The sequence below is a fragment of the Anarhichas minor genome, unplaced genomic scaffold (genome assembly GCF_050575085.1).
Source record: "Anarhichas minor isolate MPS153535 unplaced genomic scaffold, ASM5057508v1 ptg000136l, whole genome shotgun sequence".
Taxonomy (NCBI): domain Eukaryota; kingdom Metazoa; phylum Chordata; class Actinopteri; order Perciformes; family Anarhichadidae; genus Anarhichas; species Anarhichas minor.
This window is the reverse complement of record NW_027466582.1, coordinates 9,054,766-9,076,236: the sequence shown is the minus strand read 5'-3', so window position 1 is coordinate 9,076,236 and position 21,471 is coordinate 9,054,766. Positions and strand designations below refer to the sequence as shown.

Below are 21,471 nucleotides of genomic sequence, written 5' to 3'. Positions count from 1 at the left end.
CAAATTTGCCTCAGAGGGCTTTTCACATGCGACATCCTCAGTCCCAGGACCCTCACATCGGAACAGGACCCCCCCCCCCCACAAATAAAACCTCTAACGGGGAGAAAAGAGGAAGAAACCTTAGGGAGAGTAACAGAGGAGGGATCCCTCTCCCAGGATGGACAGAAATGTAATAGATGTAATGTGTAGAGAATGAACAACATAACAGAGTTACAACACATTCAATGCATATGACAGAAACACGGCAGGAGGCAAGACCATGGTCCAGGTATAACCAGGATCCACGGGAACCTGCGAGGCGAGAAAGCACAAAGACTCCGGGGAAGAAGCAGAGTCAGTAATGTGCGTTAATGGTATCGGTAATATAAATAATAAATTAAGCAATATTTATTTTGCTTTTTGTCAATGCTCTAAGCTGGGAAAACTATGACTGGGTTTCTAAATTACCTCAAACATATATTTAACATTTCTGTTCTGCAATTTCTTTTTTCTTATACGATTATGTGAGAAACTAAAATTTGACGATAGCGCAGTCAAATAATCAAGAGAGGAATAAAACACACAGTTCTTCCAAAAATAAAACTAAGAATAACCCCTAAAAAAACAAAATGAAGGAGATGTAGATCAAATAAAATTGTAAGAAAGAAGGAGAAATATCTTTATCTTGAAACATGAAGTTTGTATCCAAAATCAACAGCAGAGGCCGCACTTGGAGCCCACGAGGAAGAGCCAAAAGAAAACGGGAGGCATGCTGGAAAATGTAGTTTACAAGTAATAACGTGACAAAGCGTTTCTTCTAAATTGATAAGGGAACTGGTTGACGTGAAACATTATTACAAATTAAACGTTGACATCCTTTACATAATGAGAAACCCTTATACGGCAATGTCCAGGCTGTTTTTTTACACATTTTCTTCTCGAACCTTCCGCTTAATGCCGGGTTACCCATAATGCACTGCGGCGCTTCCTTTCTTCTTGGTTGTGCGCTGTTCCAAGATGTCGATGTTAGATGGTCCGTTAAATGTGCTCGGCCAGAGAACAACTGGCGAATCTGTTCGCACTCAAAATGGTGAGTTATGGTGTCCTGTTACTTGGTGTTTCGCCTATGCTTCATGTATTTTATGTGCGTCACGAATGGTCGATGGGAGAAGGGATTTAATTTACTGCATGGTACCACACGTGTGGCTAATGCTAATGCTAGCTAACTTTTATGTCAACTTTAAGCCTCTGCTCTCACTCGAGTGAAAATCTGAAAAGCACAGCAAAGCCTGCTCTTTTTAAACAATGTGCACCGTAAGCTAACCGCGGTAGTTACGTCATAATCCCATTTCAGTACTTTCCACTCGCATCACCATGAATGGACGGCTATGCTAATGGGATAGAAAAACACTGTCATGGTCTGAAGGTGTGGCTCCTAGCTTACTGTGAATCCCACTCAATAATATGACAGAACATGTCAACGATAGAAGTGTTATTACAGGTTAAGTCAGACGTGTTTTAAAGGATGCACCAGCAAATGTTAAATAAAAATGTTAAGAAGTGCTAGTAGCAGCTTCCCTCTTGTCTTTGCAGTCATGGCCGCATCATCCATCGCTAACATCGTCAAGAGCTCTCTGGGACCAGTTGGCCTCGACAAGATGTTGGTGGACGACATCGGGGTCTGTGTCGCATTCAACAATATTTACAGGCCCTTTTCACAGCAGTAGCTTTACATGTCTTTGCAGGGTAAACACAGATGTGGATGTAGAATGGGACTATAATTAATTAAATCAATTGCACCTTGTTTACCCTGCTGTGACATGTCAACAGCACTGCTAAAAGGTCCACAGTCGTTTTTTATTTTATGTGATGGTGAATGGTGTGGCCTGAGTTGCTCATCGCTCTCATATATTATTGAATGACAGGATGTGACCATCACCAACGATGGAGCAACCATCCTGAAGCTGCTGGAGGTGGAGCACCCAGCTGCTAAGGTCTTGTGTGAACTGGCTGACCTGCAGGACAAGGAAGTCGGAGATGGGACCACGTCTGTGGTGAGTAGGGTCAACAGTCGCTCAAGGGGAGAATGAACGGTGCTCGGTAAATGCCGTTCTTGCTCCAGACTTTATACCGAGTTCAGTTTGTTGTAATATCCTGTTATAGTACCATGCATCTGCCTTTTATCACGGATGCGTGGCTATGCTAACGGGAGAGAGAAACTGTCCGTCAGTGTCTGAAGGGGTTGAGCAGCCTCATTTCTGCCACCCCTAATGAAACGATGGCACACTATGAAGCTCGTACCTTTCTTGAAACGTTTTGTCTGTGGTGGAACAAAAGTATTCTCAAGTTGAATATGAAGCAAGTGTCAGCTTGTACTCACATATGTACTGTGACATTCTTTCAGGTGATTCTTGCTGCAGAATTGCTCAAGAGTGCAGATGAGCTGGTGAAGCAGAAGATTCACCCCACGTCGGTCATCAGCGGATATCGTCTGGCTTGCAAGTAATGGAGAAACTACTCTTCAGTCTGTTTATTTTGTTTGTCATTGATTATCGCTGGGTCAGATTTGTCCATAATTATTTGACACGCAAACTTGCCTTTTCATCTTCCAGGGAAGCAGTTCGTTACATTAATGAGAATCTCACTATCGGAACAGATGATCTTGGCAGAGAGTGCTTGGTCAATGCAGCCAAGACCTCCATGTCCTCCAAAATCATTGGAGTGTATCCTTTCTTTCTGCACGGTGCATACGTTGTATTTTTTGGATCCAACCGTCGCTGGCTTTTGTATTCCTTGAATATGCAGGCAGAGAGTAATTGTTTGTGTGAGGAAAGCCCTTATCTGCCTTAACCCTGAACCCTCAGTGATTCCGACTTCTTTGGTAACATGGCGGTGGATGCTGCACTCGCTGTGAAGTTTGTGGACAGCAAGGGGGTCGCCAAATACCCCATCAACTCTGTCAACGTGCTGAAAGCGCATGGCCGCAGCCAGAAAGAGAGCTACTTGGTCAACGGCTATGCAGTGAACTGCACAGTTGGATCACAATGTATGTTGTTAGTACGCTTGTTGCCGAAATTCCCACATTTCAAATGCAAGGATTTGCTTAGCATTGGGTGATGCCTCATGCATTACCATTGCGGCTGATGAAACTCCCATTTAAATTTGCTGCTATGTCTCTGGTGGCGTAAGCAGTGATACGCGTGGGAGACAGTACACTGGCTTTGAGAGGAATCTAGACGCAGTAGTTTCTAAACTGGGTCACATCTTTTCTAGCCAGACAATAGAATAATAACATGTGTTTTTAGTATTTTATAATTTATCCTCATTCTGTCGAGTTTTAAGGTATAGGGGGTTTTGATTGCTCTTTGGATAGTTCCCCTGTTAAACAAGCCGTTTTGTGTTTTTTTTCCAAAGGCATGGTGAAGCGTGTCCTCAATGCCAAGATTGCTTGCCTGGACTTCAGCCTGCAGAAGACCAAGATGAAGATGGGAGTCCAAGTCCTCATCAACGACCCAGAGAAGCTTGACCAGATCAGACAAAGGTGCGTACCATCTCTCTCACAAACGCATCCTTAAGAATAATCCCATTAAAATTTGCTGTGATGCTGAATCAATAGTTTACACAGTGATACGCGTGGGAGAAAATATATGATGTCTCAATATAAGGCAGCAGGTTCTCTCTGAGCTGTTGTACTAGTATTGTGGGCTTAACAATTCTATATCATATTTCTATAGTATTGTGTCTAAATATAACTGAAACTGAATCAAATTTTGGATTTTGTTGCTCCAGGGAATCTGATATCACCAAGGAGAGGATCCAAAAGATTTTGGCAGCAGGCGCCACTGTTATCCTGACCACCGGTGGCATTGATGACATGTGCCTTAAGTACTTTGTGGATGTAGGAGCCATGGCAGTGAGAAGGGTTCTCAAGAAGGACCTCAAACGCATTGCCAAGGCCACAGGAGGTAGGATGGAAGTCTTAACATCTGTGTGCAGGTTTCAATGTCGTGTTCAAGCCCTTACATGCAGTGGTTTGAACTGTTAAACATCGTGGTGACGTGGGTTGTCTTTGTTCATTCTCAGCCACCGTCTGCCCTTCTCTGACCAATCTGGAGGGAGAGGAGACATTTGAGGCCACTATGCTTGGCCAGGCAGAGGAGGTTGTGCAAGAACGCGTCTGTGACGACGAGCTCATTCTTATCAAGAAGTAGGAACTGCAACTATATTTTTAAACCTCATGTTAACTATAAAGTACTCCTAACACACTGCTAATTCACAGTTATGTCCGTGCAACTGTAGGATCAGAACATTTTATAGTCAATTGTTAAAAGCAGAAGTTGTGATAAATTTGGACAATGCTAATTATCTGTATATGTAGAGGGTAAAAGTGCCTCATTTCTGCCTGCAGATGCAGTCTGACACATGTTAACTGTACTGGTTCTGTTTCCTCCAAACTTTGAATCTGCTCAGCACCAAAGCACGCACATCAGCATCCATCATTTTGCGCGGGGCCAACGACTTCATGTGTGACGAGATGGAGCGCTCGATGCACGACGCCCTCTGTGTGGTCAAGAGGGTGCTGGAGTCCAAGTCTGTAGTGCCAGGAGGTGGTGCTGTGGAGGCAGCTCTGTCAATCTACCTGGAGAATTATGCTACCAGCATGGTGAGCCATATTCTATGAAACCCTTTTGATTCGTGAAGCTGGTTGGGTTCTGTTTTTATTGTGATCGTGTCTTTTGTAGCCCCGTTTCTCCCGATGCGCATATGTTTCTTAACATTTATGTTTCTTCAGGGTTCCCGAGAACAGCTGGCTATTGCAGAGTTTGCCCGGTCTCTCCTCATCATCCCCAAGACGCTGGCTGTAAATGCAGCACAGGACTCCACTGATCTGGTGGCCAAGCTTCGGGCCTTCCACAATGAGGCTCAGGTTAACCCTGAACGCAAGAACCTCAAGTGGTGAGTCTATACTTCCTGCACCAGTCATGAAACTAATATTTTGTTTCCATTCAGTGAATTGGCAGTATAGATTTAGCCATCTGCTCTGGAGTTGTTTAAAGCTGAGTTGTACTTTCTCAGCTGCTTGCTTAACTTAATGTGTTGCGTAGAACATTCAGTATTTGACTACTTTTGTCTTGTAGGATTGGTCTGGACCTGGTCAACGGCAAGCCTAGAGACAACCGTCAGGCTGGCGTGTACGAGCCCACCATGGTGAAGACGAAGAGCCTCAAGTTCGCCACAGAGGCGGCCATCACCATCCTCCGTATCGACGACCTCATCAAACTGTTCCCAGAGCCGAAGGAGGGCGGTGGTTACCAGGAAGCACTGCAGTCGGGATCTCTGGAGGGTTAAGCGGCCCTGATATGTTCACCTGTATTTATATACATAAGGAGCTCTTCATGGCTGTACTCTAGTGTAGGCCGTGCACTTTGCCTGTTTACTGTTCTCCCACTCCCTTGTTTCCAGTGGAACTGTAAGTGACTTGTTTTTGTTTTTGGACACTCAATAAAGCTCAAATGGTTGTAGAAGACCACTGATTTGTTAATTGTGCCAGCTTCGATAAATGAGTTTCAAAGAAGTCAAGACTCTATGGCTTATAATTCTTTATTGATATGTAAACAGCTGGACATTCCACCAATATGCCGTGTACAGGAAGCACTGGGTTAGAGAAGGCCAGCATACTTAAACATTTGGCACTTGTTTCAAAGATGTCGTCTGCTTCATTTATAAGAGAAAGTGGAATGCACTTGAAATGTTTATCATATATATGTAAGATCTAGAGAAGGTTGCATGTCCATAATGCGTTTGCAACACTTTCAACTGAAAGCAGGTTATTTTAAAGGGAATAATAGAGTCTTCATTGACAGCTTGCCAACTACTACGAATTACAGTAAAGTGTGTACTTAGAACATTACATTAGTCATTTAGCAGACACTTTTATCCAAAGCGACTTACAATTCAGATTCTATCACATTTCTACACCGTAGGCACAGCTACGGGAGCAATTTTGGGGTTAAGTGTCTTGCTCATGGACACATCGACATGCGACTAGCAGAGCCGGGGATCAAACCACCGATCCTCTGAAGGACGGCCTTGCTCTCCACTTAGTCAGTCGCTGCAGAACATGTTAAAGCGGTTAGTATTCACTAGATTTAGACATTTTAAATCGCATGCTACACAACTATAACCTGAGGAAGGGTTAATTTAAGTTCACAGTGAGAATGGCAAGCTATTGTTAAATAAGACCAAATTACAACTCTTACGTTTGCCCAGTAATTGAAGTACCCGGGTAAGCCACTTTATATCGTGTCCCGCAGTGTAAACGATTAAGTATCCCTTATACATAAAGATGAGATCGAGTGCAATCAATGAAGCAGCATTAGGTTTTCCTCTCAGACCGTCTCCACGCACATGGCGATGCCCATCCCTCCTCCGATGCAGAGAGAGGCTACGCCCCTATGGCCTCCAGTCCTCTGAAGAGCGTGCAACAAGGTCACCAGCACTCTGCAGCCAGACATGCCGATGGGATGGCCCAGAGAGATGGCGCCACCGCTCACGTTCACCTGAGGACAGACGGCAGAAGTGTTGCTAAGCTGTTCAATTCTGGAGTCACGTGTATACTCATTTCAGGCTTTTTATGGACACTCTGGATGAACAGGACTTCAAATTTAAAATGTGAAAAGTGTTACCTTGTCTAAATTCAGGCCAAGCTCCTTAGCTACAACAATCGACGGGGAAGAAAATGCTTCGTTGATCTCAAATAAGTCAACTTGGTCCAGCTGCCAGCCTGCCTTTTCAACCTATCAGAGGAGGACAAGAATGACATAATAGAAAAAAACTGCATTTTCTCAATTGTTAGATTTTAGTGCCTCTGGTTTCTCACCGCCTTCCTGATGGCTGGTATTGGTCCAGTTCCCATGATAGACGGGTCAAGGCCAGCTTGAGCCCAACATACGATTCTGGCCATGGGTTTTAGGCCACGTTTCGCAGCCTCTGATTGGCTCATCAGGACGGTGGCTGCTGCTCCATCATTGACACCTACAGTTAAAAAAAAGAAAAAGATGCACTTAGACAAAAAGTTGTCACTTAAAGATACATGTAAAATAAAAAGAGAGCGCCAACTGTCGAACCTGAGGAGTTCCCGGGGGTGACGGTGCCGCTGCTGTGCTTGATGAAGCAGGGTCTGAGTTTGGACATGCTCTCCATGTTGCTGCCGTGGCGAGGAAACTCATCCACCTTCACCTCCACTGGACCTGAAGATGACGCGCTATTGTTACAGCTCATGCACGCCGATGACAAAACGAGACAGTTTCTCAACAATAAATCGGTGACAAACTCACCTTTTCTGGAGGACACCATGACGGGGACAATCTCTTGATCGAAATGTCCTGCTTTCTGTGCCGCCTCCGTTTTGTTCTGCGACTGGACGGCGAACAGGTCCTGCTCCTCCCGGCTGACTTCCCACTGCTTCGCCACGTTCTCAGCTGATGTCAGAAGGTTTATCATGACTATAAATACTCATGTGAGAATCAGGTGTTTCTACATGCGTGTGTATTCTCAGCCATGCACACCTGTGATGCCCATGTGGTAGCCGTGGAAGGCGTCCGTCAGGCCGTCTGCCACTATGGAGTCTTGCAGGGAGGCGTCGCCCATCTTTAATCCGGTTCTCATTTGGAGCACGTGAGGAGCCTTTCGGTGGAACCAGGAAACAAACGGTTAACTTGGCATGCTGGGAAACAATCGGCCTCATGCTAAAACATTTTGGTTTGTTATCCTAAAATTCTCTTGGTACAAGTATTCCAAGTTGTATTCACCAAAATGTCTTTACTGCACAAAATCCCTTGTTTCAACTAGATTAATGCCATCGTTACTATAATCAATGCCCCTATAATCGCCATATAAGGCAACCAGTGGGCATGTTTCATTCACAAAAATGTCATGCAAGAGTAAAAAGAAGAATTTTAATCTGCAGAGCTTCAAGTCCCGCTGTTTATAGCAGCTGTTCTGACAAGAAATTAGATGCTAAGATGTCAGAATAACAGAATATTATACTGTATATGTGTAATTATGCATTAAGTTTGTCTTTGTTTAATATTTGATTTAGGCTCTTATTAAGACTCTTACTTGTGAGGCAATCAATGACTCACACAACACGCCTGAACCATACGAGAGACATACGTTCTTGCATATGCACTCGCATAACTAAAGAATTTACATCTATGAGTGGGTATCTTTTCAAAATATCAATTACAATACTAGATTCATTTGTATACACAGATTTTGGTGCCGATACTGAAAAGATTGTATCCCTTAATTTGAGAAATATTCTGTTTTTTTTAAGTTTACTACAAGACCTATAGTTCTCAAATAGTAAATGTTGAACACACACACAAGCAGAGCAAGTAAAGAAAATAACTCTGCATTTCTTTTACAAATGAATAGGTTTAATTATAATAGTCTTTTAAAGAAGATACCCACACGCTCCATTATCCATGTGATGTGATTGCAGTTCCCTATCCGTGTCATTGCCTACCCTGCTCATACTCTCCATGCCCCCCGCCACCACCACAGTAGACTCTCCCGTCTGGATGGACTGAGCTCCCAGACACACAGCCTTCAGCCCAGAGCCGCACACCATCTGGCAGCTCCAAGCCGGGACCGGGTAGGGGATGCCTGCCCCAACGCTGGCCTGACGCGCCGGGTTCTGCCCCTGACCTCAAGGGACAAACACATCGGAGAGGTGAACACCAAATAAGACAAGAAAGAGAAGCCGTCTCTTATCTCATCCACACGTTGAGCTTTCACCTGCTGTTAGGACGTGTCCCATGATAACCTCGGAGACCTCCTCTGGCTTCACCCCGGCCCGCTTCAGGACATCCTTGATCACCACTGAACAGAGGTCAGGCAGAGGCACTGTGGACAGAGCACCGTTCAAGGACCCTGTGAAGAAAGATGTAGTAGCATGAGCACATAATCAGGGACCCACTGGAACGCCATTAATCCAACAATTTACATGGAGAGGAAACTCATTCATTATATTGAATCATCTGTTCTCTCAGCTGACTCATTTATTAATTGACATCATTTCAGCCCTGCACTATACTTTGTGTTAATTAGTTAACATAGTATGTAGGCTCAAGGTAAATTGGCTAACAGGGCAGCTGAGGTGGACACAACACACACTAATAGAAGTTATCGATTGTGGTCCTGACGCATCTTGGAGAGAGAACACGCCCAACTAGCCTCAACACGTTGGTGGTTAACCAATGGTAGGACGCTCGTGCTCCGTGGCACTATGACCAGCCAGCCAATCACTGGCCACAGGACCACTCCGAACACACGAGCGAGCCAATCAGAGCTCTGCAAGACTCGACGTGCGTAAACGAATGACATCAACCACTTTGCCAAATTAAACAAGGTATAAACAAAGAAACATGATGGCTACATTCATACATTAACACCCACAACAGTTAATGTGACCACCGCAGCAGAGTTGCACGTTAGCGAACTGTTTGAATTGAACGTGTTTGGCACTAAGTGGGATGTTTAATCTCACCTATTGGTGTGCGCGCGGCAGAGACCACGACCACAGGCTCGGTGTTCATTTTGATGGACGGCTGGTTGAAGCTGGAGCGCTCGCTTTGCAATAGTTGTTGTCTGTCCCGTCAACACTGACTGCACTTCGCTCTGTTGACTGTTGTGACCACTTCAAACCTGCTCTGAGTAGGACGTGTGTAACTGCTGGAGGAACGCACCACAGCGCCCCCACGAGTTTGGGAGGGGGACTGTCCAATTCATCACAATGCCCATTTTCTATTTTAGTTATTTTTCATATTATGCTTGTATTTGCCATACCACATTGGTCCGGGTAACAAACTTTACATAGCTTTTGATTTATCTACATATGTGTATTTTAATGACTTCATCTGTATCCTGTTCTTTTCAACCTCTGCAATTACTTAAATTTAGCCTTATTTTGTGTCACCCAAATTATGTTATTTAAGACTAAGTAACAACACAAGCAAAACACCTTTTATTTGTATACATCGTCCTCTCATTATATAGTAACTTTGAAAAAAGACAAAAGTATAATACTCTTATTCAAACTTACAGGAGCCTTGCAGGCCCAGTGGGGTGGATTATATGATGAGGTCTTTAAATATTCATGCTTCAGATGTGCCAATATGTTGTGTAAGTATTAAGTTTCCATATTAGTATATTGATGGGTAGTAATAATGGGTTTCACTCTGTAGTATTAAAAATCTTTATTGGTATTTGGTCAGTACATGAAAAGGACTGAAGTCAGAATAATATGAACATCGCAAATAAACTACTCACAATTCAACAGTCTTTTGAACAGAATTTTTTTGTCAATGAAAAATTAAAATTGCATTAAAAAAGAAAAAAACAAAAACAACACAGGCCAACATCTAAAAAGGACCGTGAATATTGCGAAGCTACTGTAATTCAGTGATACTTACTGACTTTTGACGATGAGTTACAAACACCAGATGCCTGATTTCAGTGTCAAGAGCTCAAACGAGAACAGCATAGACATGCTCAAAGAAACAGCAGAATGAAACGTACTAGCTTTAAATCATACATCCACTCAATTCAAATCTAACATTAACCCATACCGGTTATATCCCTGTTTAGCAACACAAATGTGACAGAGGCATCACGATAGGCGAGGGGAGGAGGGGGAAACAAAATGTCTTGGGACAGCCGCGCTGTGTTACCGACTATGCATTTGTTGCCTTGTTTTGTATATTGTATAAAAAAAAAAAGAAAAAGGAAAAGACAGTACATGTCAAAGTACATTACAAAACCGCGCTGTCGCTCGTGCTGGAGTCCAGGCCGTTCTGAGTGTGCCGTGACCCTGCAGTCCTGGTGCCCTTGGTCACCAGGGCGGCCTTGTCCTCGTGGGTGTCGGCGGTGGAGTCTGTGTCGTTCGAGTGCTGAGTCAATGACGTCTCGCTGCCTGTCGGAGAGTCCACGCTCTCGTACCCTGCGCTCAGCTGGCTCCCGAAACCCACAGGTCCTCCAACTCTCCCGGCGGCGGTCTGACTCCCTGACGCCTCCTCCGAGTGGTTGGACAGTTTGGTCTCGGTCTCGCCGGGGCTGGAAACCACGGGGGACATGGGAAAGTCTTCCTCGGTGCTGCTGACCTCCCGGTACAGGCTGGGCGTGGTGGTCTCGCTTCTCTGGGACGAGTTGCCATTGCTCGGTCCGTTGGAGACCCTCCCGTAGTCTTTGCCCATCGGTTCGGAAGGCGTGCTGGCCTGCTCGGGCTGGGCGGACGGTTCGGCGGACGAGCAGGAGGCGGCGGGTGAAGTCCTGCTGGGCCCGGCTCCGCTCAACGCCCCCTGGGTCTGAGTCAGCTGCTGACGGGAGTCTTTCAACTGCTGCTGCAGGACGAGGATGGTGCTCTGCATCCCCTCCACCTCCTCGTCTAGCTGGATGATGAAGTCATTCAGCTCTGGGAGGGACAGAGATCAGGAAACAACAAATCCACAGCAGAACGTTAAAAAGACGTACATATGACCAGCGGTCACATTTGGTAAAGAAACAAAAGGCCGGGGTTGTGAGATGTTCTCACCTTCTTGGCTGCTCTTGAGCTCCTCGCTGTACTTCTTCTGCAGGGCCAACTCGGCCTCCAGCTGGGCGATGCGTCCCTGGGACATCTGCCGACCCAGCTCCTGGTTTTCCTGAATCAGCATTCGACACTTGGCCATCAGTTTCTTCCCCGTCTGGCTGTAAGGGAAACAAGTGTCACATCACGCAGTGAACCAGGAGACAAACACAACAAGGTGAAGTGATGCCATTGCTCTGTTCCCAGCTATCTCTCTAACCTGGCCCGGCCCTGAATCACTCACAACAGGATTGTCTAGATTCATTAGATTCCAATGCAATATGAAATTACTGACACAAACCGGTTCTGTACAAATGAATGTCAAATGATTTTCTTGTATCTGTACAAACATTCTCTCTCTCTAGCTGAATTAAAGGCTAAATTATGACTATGTATGAACAATATAAGTTGCTCATTGTCGCTGAAACCCAAAAAAAACAAGCTACCTGTGTGAACTGATGCATCCATTCTTTAACGGTAACTTAACTCACCATGTTGCATATTGAAGAAAAGAGAGCACTTTAAAAACGATGGCAATTCTGGAGCAACCAAATTCAAAACGCACCCGCGACATCACCGTGTGTGAACACAAAGCAGAATAAAACAATGTAACAGTGTAATATTAGATTGACACGCTACAAGAAACCCTAAAATTTAAATATCAAGTCGCAAAATAGGAAATATTCACTGCAGAAGCAGGCACTGGTTTTGTGTAGTCATCACTTTAAAAAACACACAGGAGCAAGTATTTCAGCAGTAAAAGAGCTTAAGGCTGCTTTCTCAACAGTCCAGCACACCAGATAGATTTACATTAGCTGCATCTGTGGCTATGCTTCACAAAAAGCCATAATCAAGAAGCCAAATTTGAGAACAAATGACAGGCATACATGTTATGTAAAACCAGAACTAACTGCCATGGATTTAGTCTACAGATGCCGTAAGAAGTCTGGCCAGAAGGAAAAAGGAAATATTAAAAGCAACAGCAAGTAACTCAGCAGCTGTACCCGAGAAGAAGTCATCACAGTGGTAACAGCTCACTGTAGTATTCTTACTTGTCATAATAATGCAACTGTGCACTGAAAGTTAATTAGTTAACTGCGTTTCTTCTCAGTTGGTGATTATCATAACAACTCATGTCCTTAGAGGACTGGGGAGACATGCTGTGTATACACTGCCAGCTCACATTAGTGTGAGCGACCGGAGTGTAACTTAGTTTTTTAAGACAGGAAAACACACAACAGACCCCACGTGTTTCATTCTGAGTACAGTGGCCAGAGACCGGTGCCACACAGGTGAGAGTAAAGGTTATAATGAGCTGAGGGAAAGATCGTGAGGTCAATCACAGAAATATACAAAAATACAATAAATACATTCTCATCAACTCAGAACATGATTTTTTTTTTAAAAAGGACATTTGCATTCACAACTTGAAAACAGGACTCAGTGCACCTACAGCAGTGTGTTTCAGTACGAATCTGACAAAATTAAGCAAAGCTTAATTCATCATAAAAGTGCAAATAACGTACACAAGTGTAAACAATCAAAGCCAAATCATGCTTCACACACACTGCAGTAAGTGCTTGTTTTGGAGAAACAGGAGAAAGATCAAAATGAAATGGCAATCAAAAGAAACAAGTCACAAAATAAAACATGTAAATACACTCTACCGTGAGTGGGCCCGTGTTCAAAGACACGGGCGACTGGACCCTCGTCCTCCGTGTACCGAGGATCTGGCTCCGCTGACAGTCTTAACACCATTTCTAGTGGCTCTCCCCCCCCCGCCAAAGTCTTACTGTTAATCCTAGAAGCTTTCCTCACGTTACTGCAATGTATCTAGACTGTCCAAAAAAAGTCTTTCTCAGGCCGACTACAGGGTATGTGTGTGGTGTAATCCACAGTTAAATGTCTTTATAAACCGAGTATGGGGAATTGTCTGTAAAATGTTCAATTGCTTTGTTTTGTTTTTTTTAGGCTAGGGATGCTCCCTGCCTGACTCAACCTCCACCATAGCCCCCCCTATTAAATAAGTGAACTGTCTGGTTTGAGCTGAGGGGGCGGTGGGGTGGCATATCCGTGTTGGGAAGTGAGAGACCACCTCTTCGGGAACAGTCCGGACTCCTTCAGGCCCTTGGACGGTGAGGGGACACGAGGGGAGAGAGCTGAAACACAAGTGTCACCTGACCATACTGTCTTTAGGTTATGTGATATGTAGCTGGCAAGAGTGCAAGAGTACAAAAACACTTTGGTTTTGCAGTGACTGGCTTCTCTGTAAAGTCTGAGCCTCGTGGGCGAGTACAGCATTTGTCAGCCTTCCCCCCCCACCATAGTCCCTGCATGCCTGCAGTGAGGGTGGGGGGGCATGAGGAAGTCTTGACTGTTTTTTTTGGGAGGGGGGGGGGGTTATTTTGATTTTTGATTGTCTTTACCTATCAGGTGTAAATTTCCAGGCACTCAGTTCATTTTGGGCCTGCTCCAGTTTGTCTTTAGTCTGTTCTAGTTCAGCCTTCATTTTGAGGAAAAACAAGTTGATGGCGGGGTCCACCATGGACGACCGCAGCTGGGCTGCACTCGGCTGCTGGACTTGCTTGAGGTACTGGATCTGGGTCTGCAGGACGAAACAAACGGGCGTTACTGACCAGTAAGGCGGCGTATACCACTACTGATGAAGAACTTTTGACTGTTATGAGTACCAGTCCTTTAGCTTTGCTGATCTTCAGTCGACGGAGACACATTTCCCCCCAAAATCAGAAGCACTAAAATGTTCTGGTTCTACGTTTTTAGGATTATTGACAACTTTTCAATCCCGAGCCTCGGGAGAATAAAGTGGGCCCCTAGAGTATACTTAAGATAAGGCCTCTTCAAACAGTATGGTCAATTTTAAACAGCATCTAGAGTCATAGTCATAGCTATTAAGATTCATCCTATATTACACCAAAGCCACTTTAAATCTCTATCAAAAGCTTTTGTTGGATATGAGTTGCTTTCCTGGACACACCCAAAGTAAGACCAGACAAGAAAAACTGCCACAGTCACAGCTATGATAGAGTTAACAGATCTTATTGGATATATTTACATGAGAGGCAAAGGGCGTAACCAATAAGCCTCAAAGCTAGGAATCTAACCATTATAACTCAGGAAAACAAACCTCTATGTGTGTGTTGTGTTCTCGTCAGAATGGCATGTGCTTCCTTAAAGCCACTGGGTGATCCACTGAGCTGTCAGTCTAAAGATAAGAGCTACAGATGCCCCGCGTGACACTATTTACCTTTAGCCTACATACCATGATAACTAATGAATAAAAGGCATAGTGTAGAGCTGGAAGTACGTCAATTAATGGATAAGTAAACAGAACAAATGAGATGATTCAAGATTAAGAACGTGGAGGAATAGATACATACGGTGCATTCTTGCATTTCCTGCTCCTTGGTGGCAAGCCTCATGACCAAGATGTTCTCCCTGCGCGCAGACTCCTGCTGCTGCTGCTGCTTGAGCTTCTCCTCGGACTCCTTCAGCACCGTCACATCATTGGCTAAGACGGTGAAGGGGGGGGGGGGGGGGGGAGAAGAAAAAAAGATCCATCAGGAGACACGTCCACTTCACAAGCAGCCAAATATAGTGTTTATTGCTGGCTAGAGACATGATGTGTGCAGATGTACTTACAACATAGCTCTGTATATTTTGCCTCCAGGACCTGGACATATGCTTCATGCTGTTTCCACCTGAGAGGAGCAGGACAAGTGTAAACATTACCAGCTCAACCTAAATAGATCAAGCCCCCCCCCCCCCCCACACACACACACAGAATAATAAAGCTGCAGGTGTGGAGCTGTCATCTACCTCGTGCACAACTCCTCTCTGGTCAGGGTCTTCATGTCAGACTCACTGAGGCGAACCTGTAAGCGAAAACAAACGAGAACTGGTTCAATAAAAGAAGCAATTAAGCTCCTGTTTAGACATGAAGGGGCTCGTGACACACATGGTGAATACACTAGAAAAGGACAATCACCTTCTTGGGTAGAGGCTCCTCGTTGGTCATTGTGAACTCTACAAGTATGAGAGAGAAATGGTGATTAAAGCACAGCTTGGTGTCGCGTGTAGAAGCCGCTGCAACATCTTTTTTAAAGCAATAACGCGTCGCACTAAAATATGACATGTAGGGTAAGTTTGCAAACTTGCGAAGAATGCTTCGGTGTACGAGCAATACATGCAGCTCACGTGAACCACACGGTGGACCGAGTAAAAGTTAACGTTACCGGTCAATAAGAGCTGTCGTGCCCACTGTTAGCTGGTGTGGCAGCAACGATGCCGAGGGACCAGAAATAAGCGAACCGAGGTTAACTCTGCGGTGCTAATAACATTTAGCATTCACGACCAAATATAAATAAAGGCTGTGAAATTACAACGCGAGGCAACAATATTTCCTTTATGTTCAGCCTGGCAGCATGCAATTATTTGCTCTGTTTTCGGCTCCTTGTTATCACAAAATGGCGGTGAAGGAAACGACTCCCTCCCTTGCGCTCCTTTTCCTGAAACTAGCGGGCTCTTAGCTGCAGATTTTCGGGCCTTCCAAGTCATCGAAGCACATACCCAGGCCCGGTTTCTTTCGACGTTTCTGGATCCCCTCGGCTTCACGGATTCTTCACAAAAGTGGCAAAAATGTGCAAAGTGTGTTTAAAACTAGCTGTGGATTTATGTGTAGTTGGCTCGCTTCTGCGTAATCACCATCATCTTCGTCACTGACGGGAGAACAGTGGCCGAGCTGCTGCACTCGCGTTGCTGCAGAGCACAACCAGAGACCGGAGAAACAAACGGAGCTCTCACTCCGCAGATGTTTACAGAATACAAAACAGGACTAAGGGGGAGAAAAAACGCTCCTCGTGCATCAATAAATTCAGAATAAAGTAACAATAAAAACAATGGTTATTTACTTCGAATAAATTAATAGGATATGGTATTTATTCATGCTCTTATTTCTACTTTATTGTAAGTTCCGGTTTGTAATAGCCAAATCAATCACAAAACTACAACACCGTTACTCTGTTGTTTGTTTGTTGTTTGGGTAAATCTTTGCACTACTGTTTAGTTAGTTAATTTAATATTATTCTATTTCATTGTATATATTGTGCATTATATATTGTTTACATGTACCATAATTGCTGGTTATTGGATTAGTAAAGTAACTATCTATCTATCTCTATCTAATGTATGGTTCTCTTCATACATGAGCATGTTTGAAAGCTGTGTACATGAGAGCTGAAACAATTACTTGATTCATTAATAACAACTGTATATCTTGAGAATCAATGAGTCTAGTTCCAGCCTCTTAATTGTAAATATTTGCTTGTTTTCTTAGTTTATTATCATAATACATTTAATGTCTTTTGATTTTAGACTGTTTATTGGACGAAACAAGCCATTTAACAACATCCTTGAGCCCTGGGAAAATGTGACTGATTTTACAGTTTTAAATGATATTTTATAAGCTACATCTATAATAGTAACAGTCTTTGTGTAGTGTATTGTGCTGGGCTGGGATTCTAAATACATTTTTTTAGTTTATCATCAATTATGAGTTGAGGCTTCCCTTTCCCTGGTGTTCACTGATTTTTGAATGATAACATTTGTGTTGTATTGTTAGTGTGAGACATTTATGAATGAGATGTGAGGAGGTCTGGGCATCCTGCTTTTATTTTGGCGTTCGAGCAGGCCAGCAGAAAATTGTTGCGTGACAACATTAACTTATTGGTCCATAATATGAAAGTCTGTAGTCCAGATGCATTCTTAGGTAGTTATTCTGTCTTTGTGGACCCACCAATCAAAGATACTGAGGTGTCGTTGTTTTCCGCTGAGTGATTCATTTGTCTTAATATAGACGATCTCTGGCGTTGCCTCCGCTGTGGGAGAAGATGCGTTCACGTGATCCTGTTAGTTTTGATAATTGTGCTAAATTGTGCAAATTATTTACAATTATTATGACTGTATTTCATTTTATTATGTATGATTTATTTACTCTGACATTGTATGTTCCAAAACTGAAACAGAATATAAGTCACAGACACGTAGAGTAGTTCTATAACTACATAAGCACTTTTTTGTGTGAGGTATCTCCATAATCTATTGTGTTTAGATTCATTCAGAAATACCATATTTCCATCCCACATGTTATCATATATAGACTATCAACGTTTCTGAGAGGAGAGTTGGCTTCAGTTGAGGTTTATGTCACTCCTGCGCACTCCCCTCAACACCCCCACGTGAAGATAATGGTACGGTCGGCTGCGCTGTCAAGTTGAAATAGCTCATTTCAAGGGCAGTTACTAATTTGTCTGCTCTGCCCTGTGAGCTCTATCATGACCATGCTGTGCAGAGTTGGACAAGTTCGCAGGTAAAACTGATACCAATCTACTATTAAGTGTCCTTTTCCTGCTCAACGAGCACAAGGAGTTAGGACTCATGCTAGCAGCGATGGTTCCTGAACTTGTGACGGTTGTTTATTCAGAGCTAACATGCAGCTAGCCTGGATGCTAACTTGGTTTAGCAGCTCAGTGAGGCTTGTGGCGCACACAATGAAGGATTTTGACTTATTGCATAGTCCTGTACTCGTATGTGATGTCATGGACTGATAATTTAATGCTGTTATATTTGGACACTCTTTGTTATAAAGAGCTAACCTGGTGCCATCAGCTCATAGGTTAGTTAACTTACCTTGATCTACAATCAACACCTGACTATCAGGCTTGTCGAGCTCTTAGACCCGACTGTGCCAGGCTATCTTGGGCTAATACTTTAATCAGACAGGCACCACTGTCAGCTTAGTTATTATTGTACCTCTGTATATTTGGAAAGATATAATTGCTAAAGAGGAGCACCACTTGCATTAAGAATCCCAAAATGTTTGTTTTGGGAAGTCCAATCAGTAGCTAATTGAGAACACAAGATACTTTTACTCAAAGTCAGTCTCAAACTTTTGTTGCTTTTTAAGTATAAAGTTTGAAGCTCCTCCATGGACCATTATTGGGAGACTGATTTTGTGGACCCACAGAATGTTTTTAGGGCTCTATTTTTTTGAATTTCAGAGAGTCTAGTTACCCTTTTTAAAACCAGTCATGTGCCAATTTCCCTTTCATGTCGGCTCCTCTAAACCAGACTAACGGCTCTATTTTAGTTCCAAAGTTTGGTAAGTTTGTCCTCTGCTTTTTGTCAGGTGTGCAGCCAGCCTCAGCCAAACTATAAGCCAGGTAGCTGCATCGAGGCAGAAGCACACGCTCCCTGACCTGACCTACGACTATGGTGCCCTGGAGCCCCACATCAATGCAGAGATCATGCAGCTGCACCACAGCAAGCATCACGCCACATATGTGAACAACCTCAACGTTACAGAGGAGAAATATCAGGAGGCACTAGCAAAGGGTACGCAACGCAAACTCCACACTAATCGGTACATTGCTTTTGTATAAGAAAGAATGAACTACATATACATCTCAAGGTGTCTTTGTAGTTCTATCCACATCAGTCACATTTAACAGATGCGTCTCTGTATTTAAGTGCATGTATTTGACTTGTATTTTAGGAGATGTGACGGCTCAGATTGCCCTCCAGCCTGCTCTGAAGTTCAACGGTGGAGGCCACATAAATCACACTATTTTCTGGACGAACCTCTCCCCAAATGGTGGCGGTGAACCACAGGGTAAGGCTTTTAAAACTCCCAACAGCTCGTCGTCTCATTTTTCCTAAACTGCTTTATTTTGTAGTTAACGTAAACCTGCACACGTGACTCTGTAATATGAAAGGCTTGCTAGTAGTGCTGGGCCCACTGAGTGAACAGCCAACAGAGCTTAAAGCTGCAGAGGTGCACTCTGTGCAGCTTTAAGCTCATTGTTTTCGGTTTATAACCCCTTACAAACACTGTGCTTGGCTGTGGGAATCTCTACATTGTGTTACACTTTGGTGGTTTCCTTTTATCATTCTGCCCCCTAGTGGTCAAAGAAGCTGCCTAGTTGGGTTATGTGGAGACGTCCTCAAATTAAATTGTGCTTTTTTCATTATTGTTTTTTAAGAATAGTATGAGGCTGACGCAGCATCTCTCTTCCAGATAATACAGAATATGCGTGCAGGCAAAAGGTCTATAAACTGTGTCGAATTAAGTTTCCTGAAAATGCTTTTTGATTTAGCCTTTTGCTTTTAGAAGTAGCATCCGTCTGTCTCTTCTTGTAGGGGAGCTGCTGGAGGCCATTAAGCGGGACTTTGGCTCCTTGCAGAAGATGAAGGAGAAGATGTCTGCTGCTACAGTGGCAGTGCAGGGCTCTGGCTGGGGCTGGCTGGGCTACGACAAGGAGAGCGAAAGACTTCGTATCGCTGCTTGTGCTAACCAGGACCCCCTGCATGGGACTACAGGTCTGTTGAAAACCACTTTGATTGGCTTTGTGTCATAAGTGCCTGATCTTTACCTCCAGTGTCTCTGACCCTCAGGTCTCATCCCCCTCCTCGGTATCGACGTATGGGAGCATGCCTACTACCTTCAGTACAAAAATGTGCGGCCAGACTACGTTAAGGCCATCTGGAATGTCGTCAACTGGGAGAATGTGAGCGAGCGTCTTCAGTCGGCCAAAAAGTAGAACCCGATCTTCAAATAGTCCCTTTTCATCCTGACCTGAGTAAAATAGTAGTTTCAATTAATGTTCAGTTTTCCATTGCATGGAGCACTTGAGCTGTGGGGTTTTCTGTATTCAGATTGTAAACAGCCTTTCATATGATCAGCTACATTAAAGTTGATTAAATTAACTTTAAAATATTTCCTACGTCGGTCCAGATAATTTTGCCTTCGTGGCAAACTTAAAGCCCTGCACTCGCACAGTTTAGAGCAAACTTAGAAAATGATTTGCAAGTGCTTCTTGTCTCAGGTCTGTTCCTGACTACTTCTTCTTTAAAGCGCACAAACTGGCCTCCTTTCACATCAAGGCCGGCTGCTGTTAATCTCAACCAAATATTGGCTCCCATTCCTGTGAACTAGGTGTCCGTTAACCAGAGTGCACATTCAGTGAGTTTCGCCGCACTAAAATCAGACGATGTTATTGCAAGTCTATGCTTTTGATGTATTATAATAAAGATATATTTCAATTGTACAGGCTTGATAATTGGGGCTTTATTCTGTTTCTATGTACTGTGATGGATAAAACACTAGGATTATCTTTAGAGCTGTTAATGGAGAATCATTAATGTCAGAAGGGTGACAGAGAAAATAAAACATGGTTGTTGTCGTCGCAGCGCTGACCAGCATAGACGATATAGCAACAACGATCACTGTTGGCTGTTAAACTGGGATCAATTTAAAAATAATAAAACAAAACTACGGACTTTGGATGCAAGCATCGGTGCTTTTTTTCCCCACACTTGGTGAGGAATGTAAGACATTTAGAAACCAGTCTACTTCAAAGAGCTCTTCCTGGCTTTAATCCTCAGCTTTTATCTCGTGTGTTGCTACATAATGGATATAAAAAATTAGGTTTTCCACTTTTTTTTCAGATTTTTGTTTCTCCAGGACGTCAATTTGGTTTCAGTCCAATCAAAAAAACAACAACACGGTGCTCGCTGAGAAACCACAGCCCTGCTGATAAAGTCAACTCTTTATGAGGTGTGTGTGTGTGCACACTTGTGTTTGGAGAACATTCAACACTATCTAGCAAAGATGGCTTAAACCTCATGAACCTGTCTGAGCTGACACATCAGACTTGAATAAATAGTTTTTGGTCACATAGTTCATCCCGTATGATCCGCCCTGCTTCCCTGCAGTGTTGCCAAAAGAGGGCAGTGTATCCCAAGTTATTCTGCTGTAGATGATCTGAACAACACATTAAGTTGTACGC

At 43.7% G+C, this 21,471-nt stretch overlaps 4 protein-coding genes and 1 non-coding gene across 5 annotated transcripts; 3 read left to right on the top strand and 2 right to left on the bottom strand.

Annotated features, from left to right (window-relative positions):
- The first annotated feature begins 916 nt into the window (after positions 1-916).
- tcp1 (t-complex 1) lies at positions 917-5,506 on the top strand. Its single transcript, XM_076084869.1, has 12 exons — positions 917-1,069; positions 1,573-1,658; positions 1,905-2,033; positions 2,384-2,481; positions 2,592-2,702; positions 2,844-3,025; positions 3,394-3,520; positions 3,769-3,944; positions 4,063-4,186; positions 4,450-4,642; positions 4,772-4,935; positions 5,118-5,506. The coding sequence occupies exons 1-12, from the start codon at positions 997-999 to the stop codon at positions 5,326-5,328; spliced, it is 1,674 nt and encodes a 557-aa protein (XP_075940984.1). The 5' UTR covers positions 917-996; the 3' UTR covers positions 5,329-5,506.
- Positions 1,321-1,461, top strand: LOC142942996 (small nucleolar RNA SNORA29). The gene has a single exon (XR_012952050.1). It is a non-coding gene; the product is annotated as a small nucleolar RNA SNORA29 (small nucleolar RNA).
- Positions 5,507-5,562: 56 nt separating the features above from the next.
- Positions 5,563-9,706, bottom strand: acat2 (acetyl-CoA acetyltransferase 2). Its single transcript, XM_076084871.1, has 9 exons — positions 9,533-9,706; positions 8,782-8,916; positions 8,510-8,691; positions 7,548-7,665; positions 7,317-7,460; positions 7,107-7,229; positions 6,860-7,014; positions 6,666-6,776; positions 5,563-6,539 (listed from the first exon to the last, which is right to left on the bottom strand). Exons 1-9 carry the CDS (start codon positions 9,579-9,581, stop codon positions 6,369-6,371), a joined length of 1,188 nt encoding a protein of 395 aa, XP_075940986.1. The 5' UTR covers positions 9,582-9,706; the 3' UTR covers positions 5,563-6,368.
- A 520-nt stretch (positions 9,707-10,226) lies between these two features.
- wtap (WT1 associated protein) lies at positions 10,227-16,394 on the bottom strand. The gene is made up of 8 exons (XM_076084870.1): positions 16,196-16,394; positions 15,615-15,652; positions 15,446-15,501; positions 15,269-15,327; positions 15,007-15,137; positions 14,035-14,213; positions 11,576-11,730; positions 10,227-11,455 (listed from the first exon to the last, which is right to left on the bottom strand). The coding sequence occupies exons 2-8, from the start codon at positions 15,642-15,644 to the stop codon at positions 10,797-10,799; spliced, it is 1,269 nt and encodes a 422-aa protein (XP_075940985.1). The 5' UTR covers positions 15,645-15,652; positions 16,196-16,394; the 3' UTR covers positions 10,227-10,796.
- Positions 16,395-17,854: 1,460 nt separating this feature from the next.
- sod2 (superoxide dismutase 2, mitochondrial) lies at positions 17,855-20,730 on the top strand. The gene is made up of 5 exons (XM_076083936.1): positions 17,855-17,993; positions 18,813-19,018; positions 19,179-19,295; positions 19,823-20,002; positions 20,078-20,730. The coding sequence occupies exons 1-5, from the start codon at positions 17,959-17,961 to the stop codon at positions 20,221-20,223; spliced, it is 684 nt and encodes a 227-aa protein (XP_075940051.1). The 5' UTR covers positions 17,855-17,958; the 3' UTR covers positions 20,224-20,730.
- The last annotated feature ends 741 nt before the right edge of the window (positions 20,731-21,471 follow it).